This window comes from Leptopilina heterotoma, unplaced genomic scaffold, assembly GCF_015476425.1.
Source record: "Leptopilina heterotoma isolate Lh14 unplaced genomic scaffold, ASM1547642v1 Lhet_114, whole genome shotgun sequence".
NCBI classification, from domain to species: domain Eukaryota; kingdom Metazoa; phylum Arthropoda; class Insecta; order Hymenoptera; family Figitidae; genus Leptopilina; species Leptopilina heterotoma.
This window is the reverse complement of record NW_025110833.1, coordinates 3,475,683-3,493,876: the sequence shown is the minus strand read 5'-3', so window position 1 is coordinate 3,493,876 and position 18,194 is coordinate 3,475,683. Positions and strand designations below refer to the sequence as shown.

At 25.3% G+C, this 18,194-nt stretch overlaps 1 protein-coding gene across 6 annotated transcripts in view; it reads left to right on the top strand.

The window, feature by feature from the left end:
* Positions 1-18,194, top strand: part of LOC122508832 (tyrosine-protein phosphatase non-receptor type 5-like) — a 41,973-nt gene that overhangs the window by 18,989 nt on the left and 4,790 nt on the right. The window contains exons 1-7 of one of the 6 annotated variants that reach the window (XM_043622443.1): positions 1,208-1,364; positions 5,027-5,198; positions 15,673-15,868; positions 16,545-16,722; positions 16,831-17,058; positions 17,198-17,605; positions 17,757-18,052. In XM_043622443.1, coding sequence (XP_043478378.1) covers positions 15,846-15,868; positions 16,545-16,722; positions 16,831-17,058; positions 17,198-17,605; positions 17,757-18,052 — 1,133 coding nt within the window. In that variant the 5' untranslated portion in view covers positions 1,208-1,364; positions 5,027-5,198; positions 15,673-15,845. The other 5 variants (XM_043622433.1, XM_043622451.1, XM_043622424.1 and 2 more) reach the window with 5 other exon arrangements.

The window sequence follows — 18,194 nt, the reverse complement described above, 5'->3', positions numbered from 1 at the left end:
AAGTCAGTTACTAATTCAAATTAGTAAACATTTGTACTAATTCAAATTTGTTTGAATTAAACATATATTTTATAATTAAATTAAACACTAAAATAATTAATTTGATTAAAATGAACAATTACTTGTCTATCATGAAAAAAATATTTATTTGTATCAAATAATTTTTATTTAAGTCAATTAAATGGTATTTGTTTCAAATACTGAAGTTATTGGTCCAAATACAATTTATTTGTTTGAAATAAAAAATTATTTAATTCAAGCAAATATTTATTTGATAATGAAAAATTATTAAATCAAATATTTTCTATTTAAGTCAATAAAATAGTACACTCAGAAAATTTTTTTTTTAATTTAAAAATAAGTAGCCAACCAAAAAAATTTATTTGAATTAAATTTTTTTATAATTGAATTAAACTTAATGTTTATTAAACCAAACTTATTATGTATCCAATCAAAATTATTATGTTTAATTAAAAATAATTGACTGTATAACAAAGATAATTAAGTTTGATTCAAATATATTGTTTTCTCGGTATATCTGCTTATTAAAATGCTGAAGTTATTGGTTCAAAATACAATTTATTTGATTTAAATAAAAATTATTTTATTCAAGTATAATTATTTTATTTGTAGTATTTTTAATTCAAACAATAATAAGAAAAAAACGCTTCGCCTGAAACAGCGATAAGTTTTCTTAAAATAGCGAATAACTTAACTAAAGTAACTATAAATTTCACGAATGTAGTGAAATTTGTAACTGTTCTAGATAAAACTTTTTTTCCGTGAATAGAATGAAAGATGAATATAATAGTTAAATATAAAATAATAAATAAAATAATCTGATTGTCAGTAAAATTTGTCAGTAATATTCTTAACAGATATTAATTTCTGTATTAAATTCAACTACATTTATAATTATTATTTAAAACCTGTTTACTGTTTCGTTTTTGCTTTCTATGATTGTCACATTGTGTATTTACCCATTTTTAAAAATTGTAATCGATATATGGTTATAACTGCAACCATATAGATGTTTCGAATGTATATACGATGTTTTCTTTTTTTTTTTTTGTTTCTTGAACAAAAAAAAAAGGAAAAAAATTCTAAAGCTTTGGCGGGGTAAAACTAGTAGCGCGAATTCGTGTCACGAATGCGCGCGTCTGTCCCACTCCCTCATGGTCTGTTTAAACTGAATGCAGTTCGCAGGCATTTTGCAATCCGTTCAGACGCCATTCAGATGCGTCCAATGCAACTTCCCGGTTTTAAGTTGACGATACGAGGTGGTGTAAATCATCTTATTAATCACAAAGGGACAAAAGTTTATTTCTGTGACCTAGGACAATTACAAGAATTGCCCAATAAAAGTAAGGGTTGTTCGTGAGGTGTTCGATTGTATCTCATAATATATATATAGTATATTTATATATAGTATATAGTATAACGACCCCTCCTCTTACATATATTGTGCTTTATACCTATATATACACACACTCACACACACACACACACTTTAGCAAAAAACAAACTTGATTATTCACTCAAGAATTAATTTTCGTAAATTAATCCTCTTTGAAACTTCTCAAATTTCATCTTTCATTACACCTGTAGTTGAATGAGTTATTTACCGTAGATCGCAGAAATTTTTCTTCTTTTATTTCAAATTTGATATCCAGGCTTCAAGAAATATTTCCTGAGAATATCTTTATTTTTTTTTATTCAAGTATTTTTTTACCTTGCATTGAAAAGAATTTATTTGATTTAAATGAACAATTACTTGTCTATTTTCTCTCTAAATCTAAAATACACTGAGAACAAAATTTATTTGATTTAAATAACTGATTAATTGACTATTGTCAATTAAATATTTAATTTAATCAAATAATATTTATTGGAGTCAATTAAATGGTTTAGATCATATTTGCTTCAAATACTGAAATTATTGGTTCAAATACCATTTAATTGACTCCAATAAATATTATTTGATTCAAGTAAATATTTAATTGATAATAGTCAATTAATCGATTATATGAATCAAATAAATATTTTCACTAAATAATCAGTGGAATTTCACTGATTAAATAGCGTATATATACGCTTTTTGGAATTAGTTGTAAACTTATCGCTGGAAATTAGTGAAATTTCGCTAATTCAGAGTTAGAGAGTTCAAATAAATATTTACTTGAATCACATTATATTTATTGTAGTCAATAAAATGGTTCACTTCATATTTGCTTCAAATACTGAAATTATTGGTTCAAAGATAATTTATTTGACTTAAATAAAATTTATTTGATTCAAGTAAATGTTTGTTTGATAATGAATCAAATTTTTTTTCTGTATGACAATAAATTTCTTTTGCAATTTCGTGTAAAGTAGAAAATAATTATGCTGTGAAAATCAATTAATTTAATATAATTTTTTTTACTATTGCTACCTCTTTTACTATTACTAGTGTTATTGCAATTATTCTTACTACTAAATGCCTCCAAACTGCATTCAGTTTTTAATATTAAAATAATTTATTGACAGAAATTTTTTTTAATGTAGTTAAAAATTATTTAAATTCAATCAAAAATTTAAATGTTAAAAATTGTTTACTTTCCGGTAGTTAAAAACTATTTAACTTCAATATGAAAGCTTATGTAGTTAAAAAAAGAGAAATAAATAAGTGGATTATATTTAAAACAAAAAACAAAAACATCATATTCTATATTTAACATCAATTTAAAATTTGATTGTTAGGAATATTTTTACTTTAAAGTAGTTTAAGATTATGTAAATTCAATTTAAATTTTAATTCTTCAATTTTTTTTATAGTTAATTCATAAATTTAACTGTACATTTACTTTTTACATGTAAAGAAATAAACAAGTTTGGATTATTTTTTAAATAAATTATTTAATTGTCATTGTTAGTAATTTTTGTATTAAATTGTTTAATAAATTAAAAAATTTCAAATTATGATTATTGCTTCTCTTGAAGTATTAATATGTAAAGCACTTAACGAATATAAATTTATTTTTATGCGCTTATTGCAATTTGCATAAATTAGCAAAAGACTTTTTGAATTATTACTATTTTGTATCGTAAAACAAATAAGCGCTCAAAATATAATCTCGTTAAATTTTTTCTCTACTGTTTTCTTCTTTAGCAATTTTAATTCTTTCTAAAAAAAACATGTACATTTTTTATATTTTTTAATATTTAATTAATTGTTTATACTTTTTCCAATATTTTTATTAGTTATATAGCAGTTTTTGTCATTAAATAAATAAAAATTTAATTGGATTGATCTTTTTGTTATTTTTAATAATTGTTTAGTATAAATTAACAATTTGTAAAATAATAAATAATAAATAAATATTAAATGAAAATAATTTAAAAAATAAATAAATAACAATAGAACAAAAATAGCAAATAAAACAAAAAATAAAAGTAAAACAAAAATAGTAAATAAAAAGTAGTAATGAATAGTGATGATAAGAATAGTAATAATTTATCAATTAATTAAAAATAAAAATTAAATTAATAATTCCAAAAAGCATCAGTTAGAAGTGATTTTTTTTTAAATTAGTCAAATTAAATTATTATTTTTATATTATTGAATTCTGCGAATATTCTGCTTGAGGTAAAAAACAGATTGAATTTTTTAGAGAAAAAGAAGTGACATTAAAAAATGTTATTGTTCTAGATATTGCTTTGTATTGTGTAGAAAAAAATAGGATCACTTTATAAAAAAAGTTTTTCAATGAAAAATAGTTACGTCTTTTCTTTTGTCTGTCATCACTATATAAACTAAATATAATTGTAGTTGTACACGTTTTCCAATATAAACGAATTCAATAATAGTCAACCATCCATGGATTCTTCATTATCGAATTTCAAATTACTTTGAGACACCCACAACAATATTTATATAAAAGTTAAACTTTTTCTGTGGGTGTAATATTTCACAGAAGAATAACTTTTTTAAAAATATACATTATTTTCTCAACAAAAAAAATAATTCTAATAAAATTACAATAGTTGTACAAAAATGTCATGCACGATAAAAATTTATTTTTATTAATTTTCTATGAATTGAAGTTTAGAAATTTTTGTGTAGATATTTTTAATATTTAAATAAATAAGTTGAATAAAAATAAAATGTTAAGTATAGGAAAAAAATGCTTAAATAAAAAAGAATATATATAGATGAATGATTTTTTTTTCTTTTGAGGAGTTTTTGTATAAAAATGTTGGCATATGTTTACATATTTTTAAATTTTAAGTCGATTTAAATTGCAAAATATATTTTCTTTTGAAACTTGTCGATATCTCATTCAACAACGGGCTCTCATTCAGCTGTACTACATTATACCTCTGAATGAGTCGAGCCTCGTCCTTCCATTCATCGATTGACAAAAGTTTGATGAAGTTGAAAATTAGACCTTTTGGCTTGAACGATTTTTATCAAACTTCTCATTCGGAAGGGAATTAAAAAGTTTATTTTGAATCTTAAATTTCTACACCAAATGTTTATTTTTTTATTTTATTCGTGAAAAATAATTTAATTCCAAAGCTTTTGCAACTTTAAAGCTTACTTTTTATTTATCAAAATTAAATAATTTGCAAAAATTTATACAAATTCAAATAAATTATAAAATTGTTTAATTATTATTTGTTACACGTAGTTCATGCGCTTTTCAGCTTTAATTAAATATTAAGAAACGATTTTATTATTACTTTTTATAATTAACAATATAATATTGAATTTTAAAGAAAAGTGACATTAAAAATTTTTAAATGTTATTGTAGTTTAATTTTGTGTTTTAATTAGAATTCAATTAATAAATAATTATAATGAAAAATCGTATTATTATTTGTATTATGTTTTATTTTTGAAAATATACGATAAAATTTTATTAGAATAATATTTATAATAAAATTTATGAAAAAGTAAATATTAGCAAATTTTTGCCAAGATAACTATTAAGATAAATTTAACTTAATTAGAAAAATTAATTAGTATTTTTTCGAATTTTAGTGTCGCAGAGAAAAAACGAGGGAATTGGAATTACTAAATTATTGGAATAGGAGAAAAACGACGAGAAAATAGTTGGTTTTTTTCTTGAAAAAGAAGAAAAAAAAGAGGAAAGAAGGCAAAAATTTGATCGCATCCCATCCAGACCGATTCAATCTTGAAGGAAAGCGACAAGGTATTTGATTCTGTTTCAGTAGTTATATTCATTCATTACACTAAGAGATCAACCCACGCACTATCAAGAGCACGGTTTTCGGTTAGGGAAACCCACGCGTTAAAATTATTGTCCTTACGATTCTTGAGGAATTTTTTTTGCCCTCCTTCCATTCGACCCCCTTCCCCTTCTTCACTTTATACACTAAAATCCTGTATCCACGTTTAGCACCAATAGAATAAATTAAAAGAAAAATATAACATCTTATCGTTGGTTGCCATTTGATTCGGAAAAATAGAAAAATTGTCAAGGACCTCGAAGGGAAAAGCAATTTTCTTGTCCCCCTTTTTTTGCTTAAATCAAAATTTGGACATTTGATTTATTTTTTCTTTCTCACATTAAGATAATTATTTTTTCTATTCTTTTTTATATTTTCTTTTTCATTTTTTTAGTTTTATTTCTAATAATTATAATAAAATTAATAACACAACGTGGGGTTCTTGAAATAAAAGTAATATAAATAATAATAAACAATTTTATTTATTTATTCATCACTGTTAAAAATTATTAATAAATAATAATTAATATTTAAGAAATTAAAAAAATAAAAGTAATATTACATAAAAATAAAAAAATTAAATTAAAATGTATTTATTTATTAATATAACTGTTAATAACTATATTAATAAATAATACCATTTAATGGATTGAAAATACATAATTATTAAATTTTATTATCTATATAAATATTTTCAAGTTAATTGAATTGATTATTTTTTAAGTAAATAAACTTTATTTTTAGAGTAAACTTTTATAAAAATCTTCGATAATTAATTATGGGTTTAAAAATACACAGTTGAAAAAAGTAAGTATTTTAAAAATAAGAAAAGGTGGAATAAATGATGATAAAAATATAAACTGAATAAAGAAAATATACCGGAAATATTTCTCTAAAAATAATTAAAATCCAAAGGAAAAAAAATATTAGTTGACATTGAAAAAATATATTTTTCTCAATATTTATAAATATTTTGAAACGAAAAAATATTTTTACAAAAAAAATTCTCTAAAATAATAGTCAAAAAGTTATTGACAAAAGAGTTATTGACTTGAAAAAACATGTGATTTTGTCAAACAACATGTGATCGTTTAATTAATCAAATTTTGAGTCATTTGAAAAAATATAAAAAAACGTCTTTGTGTATGTTTGTCACAAATCTACGAAAGATATCATTTTTTTTTTAAATAAAAAGTTTTCCTTTTTTTTTTTGTTGATAAAAATTCAAAATCATTGACAGTTTATTTTTCTATGTATTTCTTAAAGTCGAGAGTTCAAACACTCAAGTATAAAAATAGAGATTGTTTCATAAGAAAAGAAGATACGAGAATGACAGAAATTTTCCACAAGCTCCTACTGCTTTTTTATCTTTAACAACCCACTTACTTAACGAAAAAAAGAAAGGGAAAAAAATTGATCAAATATTTTTCTCTCCCTGTAAATTTTTTTTTAATACAAATTTAATTGAGATAGAAAGCACGACATTTACATTTTTTTTCGTGTTTTTTTCTTCTTAAGGGAAATATCGATAAGTCAAACTTGTAAGATAAGAGTTTTGTTTTATCGTATATTATTATTCTGAAGAAGAAAAAAAATTACTTCCTGAATTTTATATTAAACGTGGAATTAAATTTTTTTTACGGTAAATTATAACAATATGAGTAATATTATTTAACAACAGTAATTATTGTTTTTATTATCATGAGCTTAAAAATGTATTTGATTTAATTAATTAACGGATTACTGGTCTATTATCAAATAAATATTTACTTGAATCAATTAATTTTTACGTAAATCGAAAAAATTGTTTTTGATACAAATAAATATTTATTTTGATAATAGAATACTAATCGTTTATTTGAATCAAATAAATTTTTTTAGTGTAATTGTTATAAAGAATAAAAATTATTATTAAATGTTAAAAATTATAATTATTAGGAAAATGTAATAAAAAATTATTATTATTAAAAAATAGTATTTTTATTTATCAAATTTCACAAACTCTGTACAACAAGGAACAATCTGTCAGAAGTAATTGATAAACGTTTTGTTCGCTTATTTATTTATTTACTATTATAAACGAGTTTAAAAAAATGGAAAAATATATACAAGTATTATTACGAAATCGCAATGAAAAGTATTCGCGTAATTTTGAAATTCAGAGGAAAACGTCATAACCGTTGAAAGGAAAAAAAATTTACGATTGCAACAAATAAGAGAGAAGAGTTTCAACTAAATTGCAATCACATAACGGAATGCAAAATGAGATGTTCTCCTTTTTGCTAATTTTCTTCCCGTTGCTCTGCAAAACACTTATTTTTTTGTTAGGAAAATATTATTTAGACAAGAATGGAATATGTTTATTGATTGAACAGAAAAATTTTCCATTTATTTAAAGTAAATTTTTTTTATTTTTTCCGTGTACAAATTAAATACACTAATAAAATAATTACTAATTAAACAATTAATAATTAACTACTTATAAAATAATTACAAATTCATTTTATATTACCACCAATTTTTTTGAAATAAAATGATAATTTTTTCCATTATGATAATTTATTTTTTTTATTATTATTATTTTATTTATAGATTTTATTCTAATTTCTGTTTTATTGTAACTGACTATACATTTCGTCAATCTTTATTATTTTGTCCACTTTAAGTGGTCGAGATATTTGGAATGCTTTTAGTTGTGTCCTAAAAAATAACAAAAAATAGAAATCATATCCAATGGTCAACTAGAATTTTATCAAAATATTTCAATCGTTCTTGACAAAAAAAAAAGAAAGAATGAATGAATAAAAGAAAGGAGAAAATAGATAAAGTGCGTTGGACAAACAAAAAGACAGTTACCAAAAAAAGAAAAAAAATAGAAACTCTTTTGACAATCAGGTTTTGATGAATATGCTAAGTATACAACTCCGCAGGAGTTCCCGACTTGGTTGCGACTTTTAGATATTTTCGTAGATTCATCCAGAAATAAAAGACTATTACAGAGAAACCTCATCTATCTCAAATTAAAAATAAAATTCATTCTTTTTTTAAACTCTTTTTTTCAATGTTAAATTTCAAATCTATTTTCAAATATTTGTTTTTTAATTTGAAATACATTTTTTATTCAATTTGTTTAGATGCATATATTTAATTGTGGGCTGAATAATTTATTGTCAACTTATTATATAAATAATAATTTAATAATAATTATTATTGTTATTATGGTATAACAATAATTACAATTAAAATTATTTAAATCTGTAAAAAAAATTTTAAAATAGAAAAAATTCCGAAAATATGTAATTATCGATATTTTATGTAGGTGGATATTAATTTTTCTTTCAATAACAAGATAAATTTTTACGTATGTTTATTGACTGGATTTGGAAAAATATACTCTGATTCTTTATCCAATTGAATTAAAAAAAAAACGGGGAAAAAAGAAAAATTTGTATCAATGCGTTGGCTAAGGTTTTTGCAAAAAGCTCATTCTCTCTCTCTCTCTCTCTCTTGTATATCGTGTAATTTGCCACCCACGCCCGATCGAAATATCCAATCAGCGTCACGCATTTTACACAAGTGTGCGCAAAGCCCTCGAAAAAGCTTGCAAAGCTCTTGCCATGAATGAACCATCAAAGTCAGTTATAGTAGAAAACGTAGTCAGTCGTTTCTTGCTTGGCGACTACACTCGCGCTTAAAGCTTTTTTACGCGTTTTTCTCCCCCTTTTCTTAGTAATTTCCCCTCTTTTTCTCTTTCGCCCCACCATTTTCCCATAATTAGTTTTCAATTAACGTCTGTGAAATACTTGTGAAAATAATTAATTTGTAAAAAGATTTTCAAAATTACTGCTCAGTGTTACTTCTCGTTTTCTGTATGTAATAATCGTGCTAATTATGTTAATTATAATTATTATGAAAGTAAAATTAATTAATCTATTGTTATAAGAGTATATAGAAGAAAGTGATAGTTTAATTAGCTTTCTCGTTTTAGGTGTATTCATTTTTTTCCTTTTGCATAAACATAATTTTTAGTTTCTAGTTTTTAGTTCATTTATTAAATATTAATTTCTTATTTTTTGAATTTTTTCCTCAATATTTAATATTTTCTTATTAAATATATTTTTGAATTGTTTCGATTTATTTTTTATGAATTACGTATAATTCTTTCCTTCTATTTTTGATATTTTTTCCTCTGATATATATATTTTTGAAATATAAGTTTTTGTTCGAATAATGCTGATGGAATAATTCGACTGATTATTAATGAAGTGAATCGACGTTGAAAAATTAACATGTTTATTCCCTGGTTTTGTTTTTTTCTGAAGTGCATATTTTCACTATTAATATATATTTAAGTAGTTCAATGAAATAAAAAATTAATGTGAATAATAATTTTTTTTAATTTTACCTTATTCTATTTTTCAATAATTTAGAATATTTATTTATTGGTATTTTACTCTCGCTGAATCTAAAATTAGTGGAAAATTGTCAAATAATTTAAGAATTTTCACCAAATTTTTTATGTATATATTTTTTATTAGTAATTAATACTTGATTAGTAACTATTCCTTATTAGTAATTATTACTTACTATTTTAGTCTATCTTTTTCTTGTTTACTCTCTAAATTTGAATTTGTAAAAATGTTTACTAATTTGAATTAGTGACTGACTTTTTGCTTTTGAATTTATAAATTTTCCTAATAAATTAGTAGAATTAGTAAATTAAAAGAAATTACTATTAGTAAAATTTTTTTCTAATTCAAAAGCAAAAAGTCAGTCACTAATTTTAATTAGTAAACATTTTTACTAATTTAATTTACAAAAAAAAATTTCTTATTCGTTAAAAAAATTTACAAAAAAAATGTAAGAATCCGACAGTAGTCGGCCACCTAAAAGCAATCTTTTTAATTAACACTGTTTTAAAAGATCAATTCATATTTTTTTCGAATTCTTTTATGTAATGTTGTTCCTTACGATCACACAAAACTATTAAACCAATCATGTTCATGAAAAAAAATTTTTTATTCGTAAAAAAAAATTAGTAAATAAACAAGTAAGAATCCGACAGTAATAGGCCACCTAAACCGACAGTAATCAGGCACTTAAAAAAGCTTTCAAAAACCGTCCAAAATTTTTTTTTTTCTATTACAAAAGTTTAGATTTGTTTACGATCACCTTAGAAATGATTAGCAACTTTGAAAATATTTTTATCTCATACGGTTTTATAGCTATTCAAAATTGAAAAGTGGCCGACTACTTTCTGGTTTACCCTACTAAAATCTGAAAAAATATTTTTGGCAAATTTAAATTATTGGATGAATTTTTTTAATAATAAATTCAATAAATATATTGAACGTTTCAAGTACATAGTTATTATTACATAGATAATTATTTAAATAATATTCATTGTTATTTTATTTTGTTTATTTATGTCAATTATTAATTTCTTATATTATTATTTATTCATTATATCTTCCGTTCCTTTCGGCTTTGTTATATCTCGTTAATTATTTATTAAATTTTTTAATTTTCAATATAAATATTTAATTTATCCTATTAATTAATATTAAAAAATATTTTATCATTGTAATAAAAATTTTCCTTTATTATACATTATAATTATTTATTACAATTACTACAATAGCTCTTTAAAATTACAATCTCATAAAGATTGTTTTTTTTTCTTTTTCATCTTTTACTTTTTTTTTTGCCTTTTTTGCTCTTTTTTTGTCATAATAAAGTGATAACGGAGATTATCGTATTGGTTTTTTTTTTTTGCAACTATAAATGTCAATAGTTTTCATATAGCTTTTGTTTGGTATCAATTAAAAAAATGAAACCAGATCTGTATGAAATAGAGCGTAATAAATTATACATTATATATTCTATATGTATATATATAGTGTCTGATTAAATTGCAAATTGAAAACCAAGAGACATTTCCCCTTCAATCAATGATTCACGACGATTCGTTCATTAATAATTAAACAACAATTCACAACACCCAATTAACAAAAAAATTGGTAATTATAGACGTCCCTCTTATTTAGGCTTTGGTCTTTAAACGAATAAACAAAAAAAAATTATTTATTGTTATATAATATATTATAAATATTTTTATAATAATAATAAGTAAATAATTTATTTATTTTTATTATTTTAATTATTATTTTTAAATTGGAATTATTTATGTATATTCATACAATAATTATCATTGAAAAAATTATTTATTTTCACAATAACTCAGTTTCATAAGAAAAGACAGTGAAGAATTATTTTTTTCGCAAAAAATAAAAAGTGAAATATTTTAGTTTGAAAAAAAAAAAATTTTTTTTCATAATTCAAATGTGCTTGCGGTGCTAATTAAAAGGGTTCTAAATTGAGAACTGGTGGTAGTTTAAAATTGTACAGAGACATCACGTGTTTAAAATAAAAAAATAAAATAAAATAAAAAGAGAAAAAGAAAAAAGAAGCCGGTTTTTCGTCACGCCTGAGGCCACAAGGAATTTCTACGCATTTACTTGTGGTTTAGGTATATCATAGATGTCTCGAAAAATACGAGACGACGACGAGGGTCAAAGGAACTTGGTTAATATACGAATATAAGAGAGCTGTTCAATAATGGACCATCAGGCATACGGCAGAGGCGTCTGAACGAATAGTTTCCGGTTTTCTGAATCATACACGGAATGTTATTGAAAAAGACGGCGTAGAATTACATATCCGTTTATATTCCCTGTTCCTGACATTGCAAAAATAAAATAAAAGAAAGAAAGAAAGAAAGGAAAAAAATAGGGGTCAGTGCGGAAAAAGGAATTAAAAATAAAAAAATCATGAGTATCGGGTCAAAGGAGTTTTAACGGATTCTTGTTTTCACGCACGTTACATATTTCATTAAATTTTTTCTCTCATTTGTCACTAAAGTTCATGCACCTTTAAAGGACAAATTATGCGACAGTGTGTGGATGCAGTTTTATTTCACGGTAATTCAATTATTTTTTAATTAATCGATCATTTAAAAGGTTATTTACTAATGTTTTATTAGAAATTTCCTGCTAATTTGATTATTTAATTTAAATAATGTAAAAAATTCAATTATAATTAAAAAATAAATTTTTATTACGAATATTAAGTGGAAATAGATTTCGTGATTATTCTCTAATTAGTCGCAAAGAATCAGGAAAATGGTCAAAGTTGCCACAGGTCAGGGAAGTCAGAAATTAAGTCGGAGAAAGTAGAATTGGTCAGGAAAATCAGGGAAAAGTCAGGGATTTTTATTAAAAGTACTGGAAAAAATTAAATTTTTAGAATTCATAAGAAAATTCTGAATTTCGTTATCTTTTTTGTTTACCTCATAAACTATAAAATTAACACGAATTCTAATAAAAAGTATTCAAGTTTTTCTATTTCTGACAATAATTTCTTTTTAAATAACTTATTTCTTGAAGAACTATCATAAAATTATTACATATCTACTTAGAAATTATCTATTGAATAATTTTACTTAAATGTTATTAAATTAATTGAATTTTAAAAGAGTTACTTTCCTCAATTAAATGCTTTTTAATATCTACTATTTTAATAAAATTTTCCAAAATAATGCAATTATTTAAAATTTTTTTTTATAAAATTCTACGCAAACATTTAATTATTTTTATAAATAATAAAAATTTTACAGAAATTCAATTATTTTCAAAGGTAATAAATAAAAAAATTCTCCGAAATTCAATTATTTTCAAAAATTTTATTAAAATTTTCCAAAAGAAATTAAGCATTAATAACATTAATTTTGAGAAATAATTGAATTTTGAAAGGATTTCAAATTAAAATCTTTGAAAATCTGAATTTTATCATACTTTTAATTAAAAAATCTGTAAAATAAATTTAAAGAAAAAACTGTCCCGAAATCAGGGAAAAACAAAATTAAATTTTTGTGGTAACCCTGATGAATAAATATTTTATTTATAATAATATTGATTCCTATTTTTAATTAGTTTGACTATTTTCATCATTCTAATGATTTATAATTAAATTATGAACACATTTGATTATTTAAATGACACGGCTAATTGAAAATAATTTCAAATTTTCGCGGTTAGGTTTAAAGGCCATTATAACCATGACGATGATTGGATGGTTCACAATATTCCGAGTATTCTGATTGGTCCCCGCGTTCCGACATTCCATTTCCATGATTCCCTCTTGTTGAAATTTAACAATGAACGTCAACAGTGAAATAAGCAACAGTTTGAATCCGAAGCTTGCGTAGTGAGGTCGTTTTTATTTTTTCCCTTCTCTCTCTTGTATATGTACTATAACAAAAAAACATGGCGGACACGGCGTACACAAAACTACACGATGCAAACGTAACATTTTTTGTATCACGGAGACAAACAACTTTTGCTATTTTGATACATGCTTTTCTAATTAAAGGTACAGTTTGAGTGACTTTTTGGACTTTTGTTTCTAGAAGACAGAGTTATTTGCTCTCTCTCTCTTTCTCTCTCAGATTTATAATAAAAGTGAGAAAAATTTATTCTCACGTGTTAAAACAGTGTGCGTATGAGAATATGGATTTATTTGTGCGAACGAGAACCTCAGTGCTTCCTTCTTTCACAATAGTTAGAAAACAGGATGTAATTTAATCATGGCTTTTGCGTGTTGTGCATCAACGAGACTGAATCTTGTTTATTTGACGTCAATACCCGCATTTCATGATCTGCACCGAAGAAACTGACTCGAGATCTGTTGTCCTAGGTTAGGCAAGAAAAAATTATTATACAAAAAGTTTTAATTTAAAATCGTGTGGTGTTTTTTTTTTGTTTGTTTAAGTGAGTAAAGAATCATTTTAGCTTTTTTATAAAAATGTTCTCTTTAAATTGCATCGGGGGAAATTAATACTTTTTGTAGAAATGAGAAAATTCCCTTGTCAGTTGTGTGCCAAGTTTCATGATTTATCAGCACCCTGACTTTTCTATTTTCGTTTCTTCCCAACCAGACGATTCTCATGCTCTTTTCATTTTGAATATGTAATTTACAAAGATAAACGTAATAATATTATCTGTTTACAGAAATTGTCATCTAAATTAAAAATTAGATTCCACTAAAAGTAATTATTTTTTATTGTGATTGTAATTACATTCTTGTAATTCTCGAAGCATTTCGGAAGTTTAAAGCTTAATGAGTCAAGAAAGTCGACGCCTGATGCATTATTAAGGTTGTGGGAAAAAAAATTGTTGGCTGCAAAAGGACAAAAGTTGACTCATGTACGTCATGCGATGAACAAGTTAGCCTTCAACACGTGGGAGAAAGGTTATTGTCCGGATAAAAATTGTTGTGTCCTCTTGCAACTTATTACTCAGGTTCAGTATAAAGGGAAACCTCGAATGGGTACAATAGCCTCTGAAAAGTCTTCCGCTATTTTCGACGATAAATTACATCAGTAAAGTTATTTTCATCAATGATTTTTTTTCCGTCCCTCCCTGAACTCATCATCTGTTTTTACCCATTTGGAAACACCGTCAGTAGATCATCTTCTCGTCTTAAAAAAGCCCTCCTACCTCCCTCAATTCTCGGATCATAAAATTAGCCCAATGTTTACTTCCTCTACGCTAAGCGAATACGTCTTTCTCTATTTGCTCTAGATTTGAGATAAAATCTACTATTTTAATCTCTCTCTCTCTCTCTTTCTCTTTTGCTTTCAATCTTCTCTGGCTAAAATTGTTTTCTTGGAAAATTTCGAGAAAAGAAAAAATTTACATATTCGTTGGTGATTTTTTGTTTGTTAATCCTTCTTGGAGAATTAAATTATCAATGAATCAATTCATTGTTGTTGTGCGTTAAATTCAATGATTTCGATAAGTGGAAGCTAACAGATAGAGTATACAATCCCAGAGGCGTAGTAAGTTCAGTCTTAAAAATAGCGCTTACGCTATTTCGTTTAGCTCTCGTTAGTAAAATAGTTTTAATGGTCACGATCATTTAGGCACGATTTCCCAATGCACGCCAGTTATGATTCAAAGGTCTGTGTTTTATTATTAAAAAGAATAAAAGAAAAGTATCCAAAGTTCTTTGTTACTCGTTCGCAATAAATCAATTTTAATTAAGTAAAAGAGAAAAAAATTATCCGTGTAATAAATTTAACAACTTGGTGTTCTTTTTTATCTCGAGTTTCAAATAATTCGAAAAATAGCAGGGAATGTTTGTTTTTTGTTTCATTGATGAGATTTAAAAAGAAAATGTTATTTTGCTTTCGGTCGTTAGGAATTGAGTTATAAAATTTGGGTGTAAATAAATAAATTTTATTTAAATAAATAAATGAAGGTATAAATAATTAAAGTGTAAATTGTATCAGGTACTTAAGGAACTGCGGCTAGAGAGTAAGATTTCTTTTTTAATTGTAAATTGCAGATTTACTGATTTTATTCTTTTTGTTCACAGGAGGTACAGGTACTCCGTTGACTCATCGCTATATAAGTGATGACTATTATTATGACAAATCGAGTAACAATGATGCCAGCTCTGATTCTTTGGAAAGATTTTCCCTAATTCCGCAAGAAAAGTGGCGTACGGATACGGTATTACCGGTCGCTTTGCTGCCGGCTGCCGAGGGCATGTCTGCACGATCTCATCACAGGTGAAAACATTTTTTTTTGCTTCAAACTACGTTAAAAAATTGTCTAACTGCTCAATAATCGACCATCGATTGCACTTTTTGCCTTCTATTTGTTTTTTGTTTTTTTTATACATTTTTTTAGAGTAAAATATGCGCAATTTTTACGATTTTTTTTACTGTTTTTTCTTCATTAACGTTTTTCTTGCTTTAAACATATATTTTTAGTTCAAATTAAAAATAAATCTATTTATAATAGTTATATTTTATTTTTCGTTGTTAATTAATATTTTTTATTTAATTTAATGAGAATTTAGAGTTTATTTGTCAATCTTACGATAAAGATTAGACGTTCGTGAAGTTCACAATGATTGAAAGAAAAAGATGCCCTGTTTTTGGAAAAATTTATAAAAATTTAAATAGAGAAACATTTTTTCTTCAAAATTGTTGATTCTAAAAGTTGTGAACTTGACTAACGTGAGATTAGAGAGTGTAATTGTTGGAAAGAATTATTGGCATTAAATAATTGATAGAAAAAGTTTTTTCAGTCTGGAAAAAAGTGAAAGTGAAACTTATTAAACATTTATCGTGCAATCAGTAGAAAAAATATAAATAAAATCGAAGTGATGGAAAATTGAATAAGAAATTTGTAAAATTAAGTATTGTTTGTTACAGGCTAACTGATGATAAATTGTTACAGAATTCGACAGTCCTCGGTGGGACTGGATGATGCTGGTATGGATTTGCAAGCTGCACAGCTTCGCGCCCGTACCAATCAGGAGATTAGCTCAACTGTATCTCTATCATGGCTAGATTGGCAATTGTCCCTTTTCATAGTTTTCTGCGCCACCGTTGGCGCAATTCTCTTCACTTTTCTGGTAAATATTAATTTCCATAATAATGTAAATATTAATTAATTTACAATTATTCTATTTTATGTACTTCTTTGCACTTGAATAACTTTTTCCCTCCTTGTTATTTAATAGATCCTCTTATGGCTGCGAAAGCAAATGTCGCGTGAAAAGGACACTGAAGATGGTGATATGCGAGGATTGGTAGAAGAGGGAGCAGTTTGTTCTTCAGAAAAGGCCAGTAAAGATAATAAGGATCCTATCGAAGCACAGTGGGTTCATCAATCAGTTCTTAAGCCGCCTGTACCAGTTCAGCCAATTCGGCCCGTTCCCGAGACGTCGGGTCTGGCAGCTTCACGACAGGTAATTTTCGTTCTTTGTTATCAGTGAATATTTTTTCCTCTTTTTAATATTCAAAAATGTGTTTTTTTTCTGTTTGGAGATAAGAAAACTCCAATGTCTCTAATTTCTAATGTGTTTTTATCTTCTTTTTGAATTGTAGATAATGGCAGTCGCAACTCCGGAAAGGAGACCTGAGCCAATGCGCATCAGACCGAAAGGACTCCTCGAAAGACGAGGCTCGAGCGCAAGTTTGACAATTGAATTGACCCCTGCACCCGAGAGTCCACCGCACGTGGTGACACCGACTCGGGAATGTACCGCTGAAGAGTTTCTTCTCAGCGCTGGAAATATTTTATCCCGCGTACAATTGAAAAAAGCAATCAGTGATCCAAGTTCTCTGCACAAAGAATTTTGGGAAGTGCCCCTAAATCTTCCCGAGAAAGTGGATGTTTGCGGATCTGGAATTAAAAATAGATATCGCTCGGTATTGCCAAATTCACAGACACGAGTTGTCTTGCCTGGCTCCGATGATCCACTGAATAGTTACATTAACGCAAATTATATTCGCGTGAGTACTTTTATATTCATTAACATATTATTAAAATGCAGGTTGACTATTGAATTTTTCCGTACATCCAGAAATTAGAATACATATTAAATTTCGTAATAGGAAATTTTTCTCAATTTTTAAAATTGAATTTGTTTTTATTAATTTTCAGGGTTATGATGGAGATAACGTTAGGTACATTGCAACACAAGGACCTTTAATCAACACAATTGATGACTTTTGGCGTATGATTTGGTCGGAAAGATCTCCTGTGGTTGTAATGATAACGCGATTACACGAGGCAGCAAAGACAAAATGTGACGCATACTTTCCGGTTGAGGAAAATAGCAGGATAAACACTGGATCTTATGAAATAATGGTTATGTCTGTGGTTAGCCGAGACGGTTACACAGTTAGGGACCTTGAAATTAGGCATCAAAGTGAACGACGCAACATTCTGCATTATTGGTGAGTAAACTATTTCTATTTATTGAAATTATTCTCATTTATTTCATTTTTCTTTATAATTTCGTTCAAAATTGTGACTGAAAAACAGAAATTACAGAAATTTTTTTTTTCAAAAGAAACCAACAATTTTGTAATCAAAAAA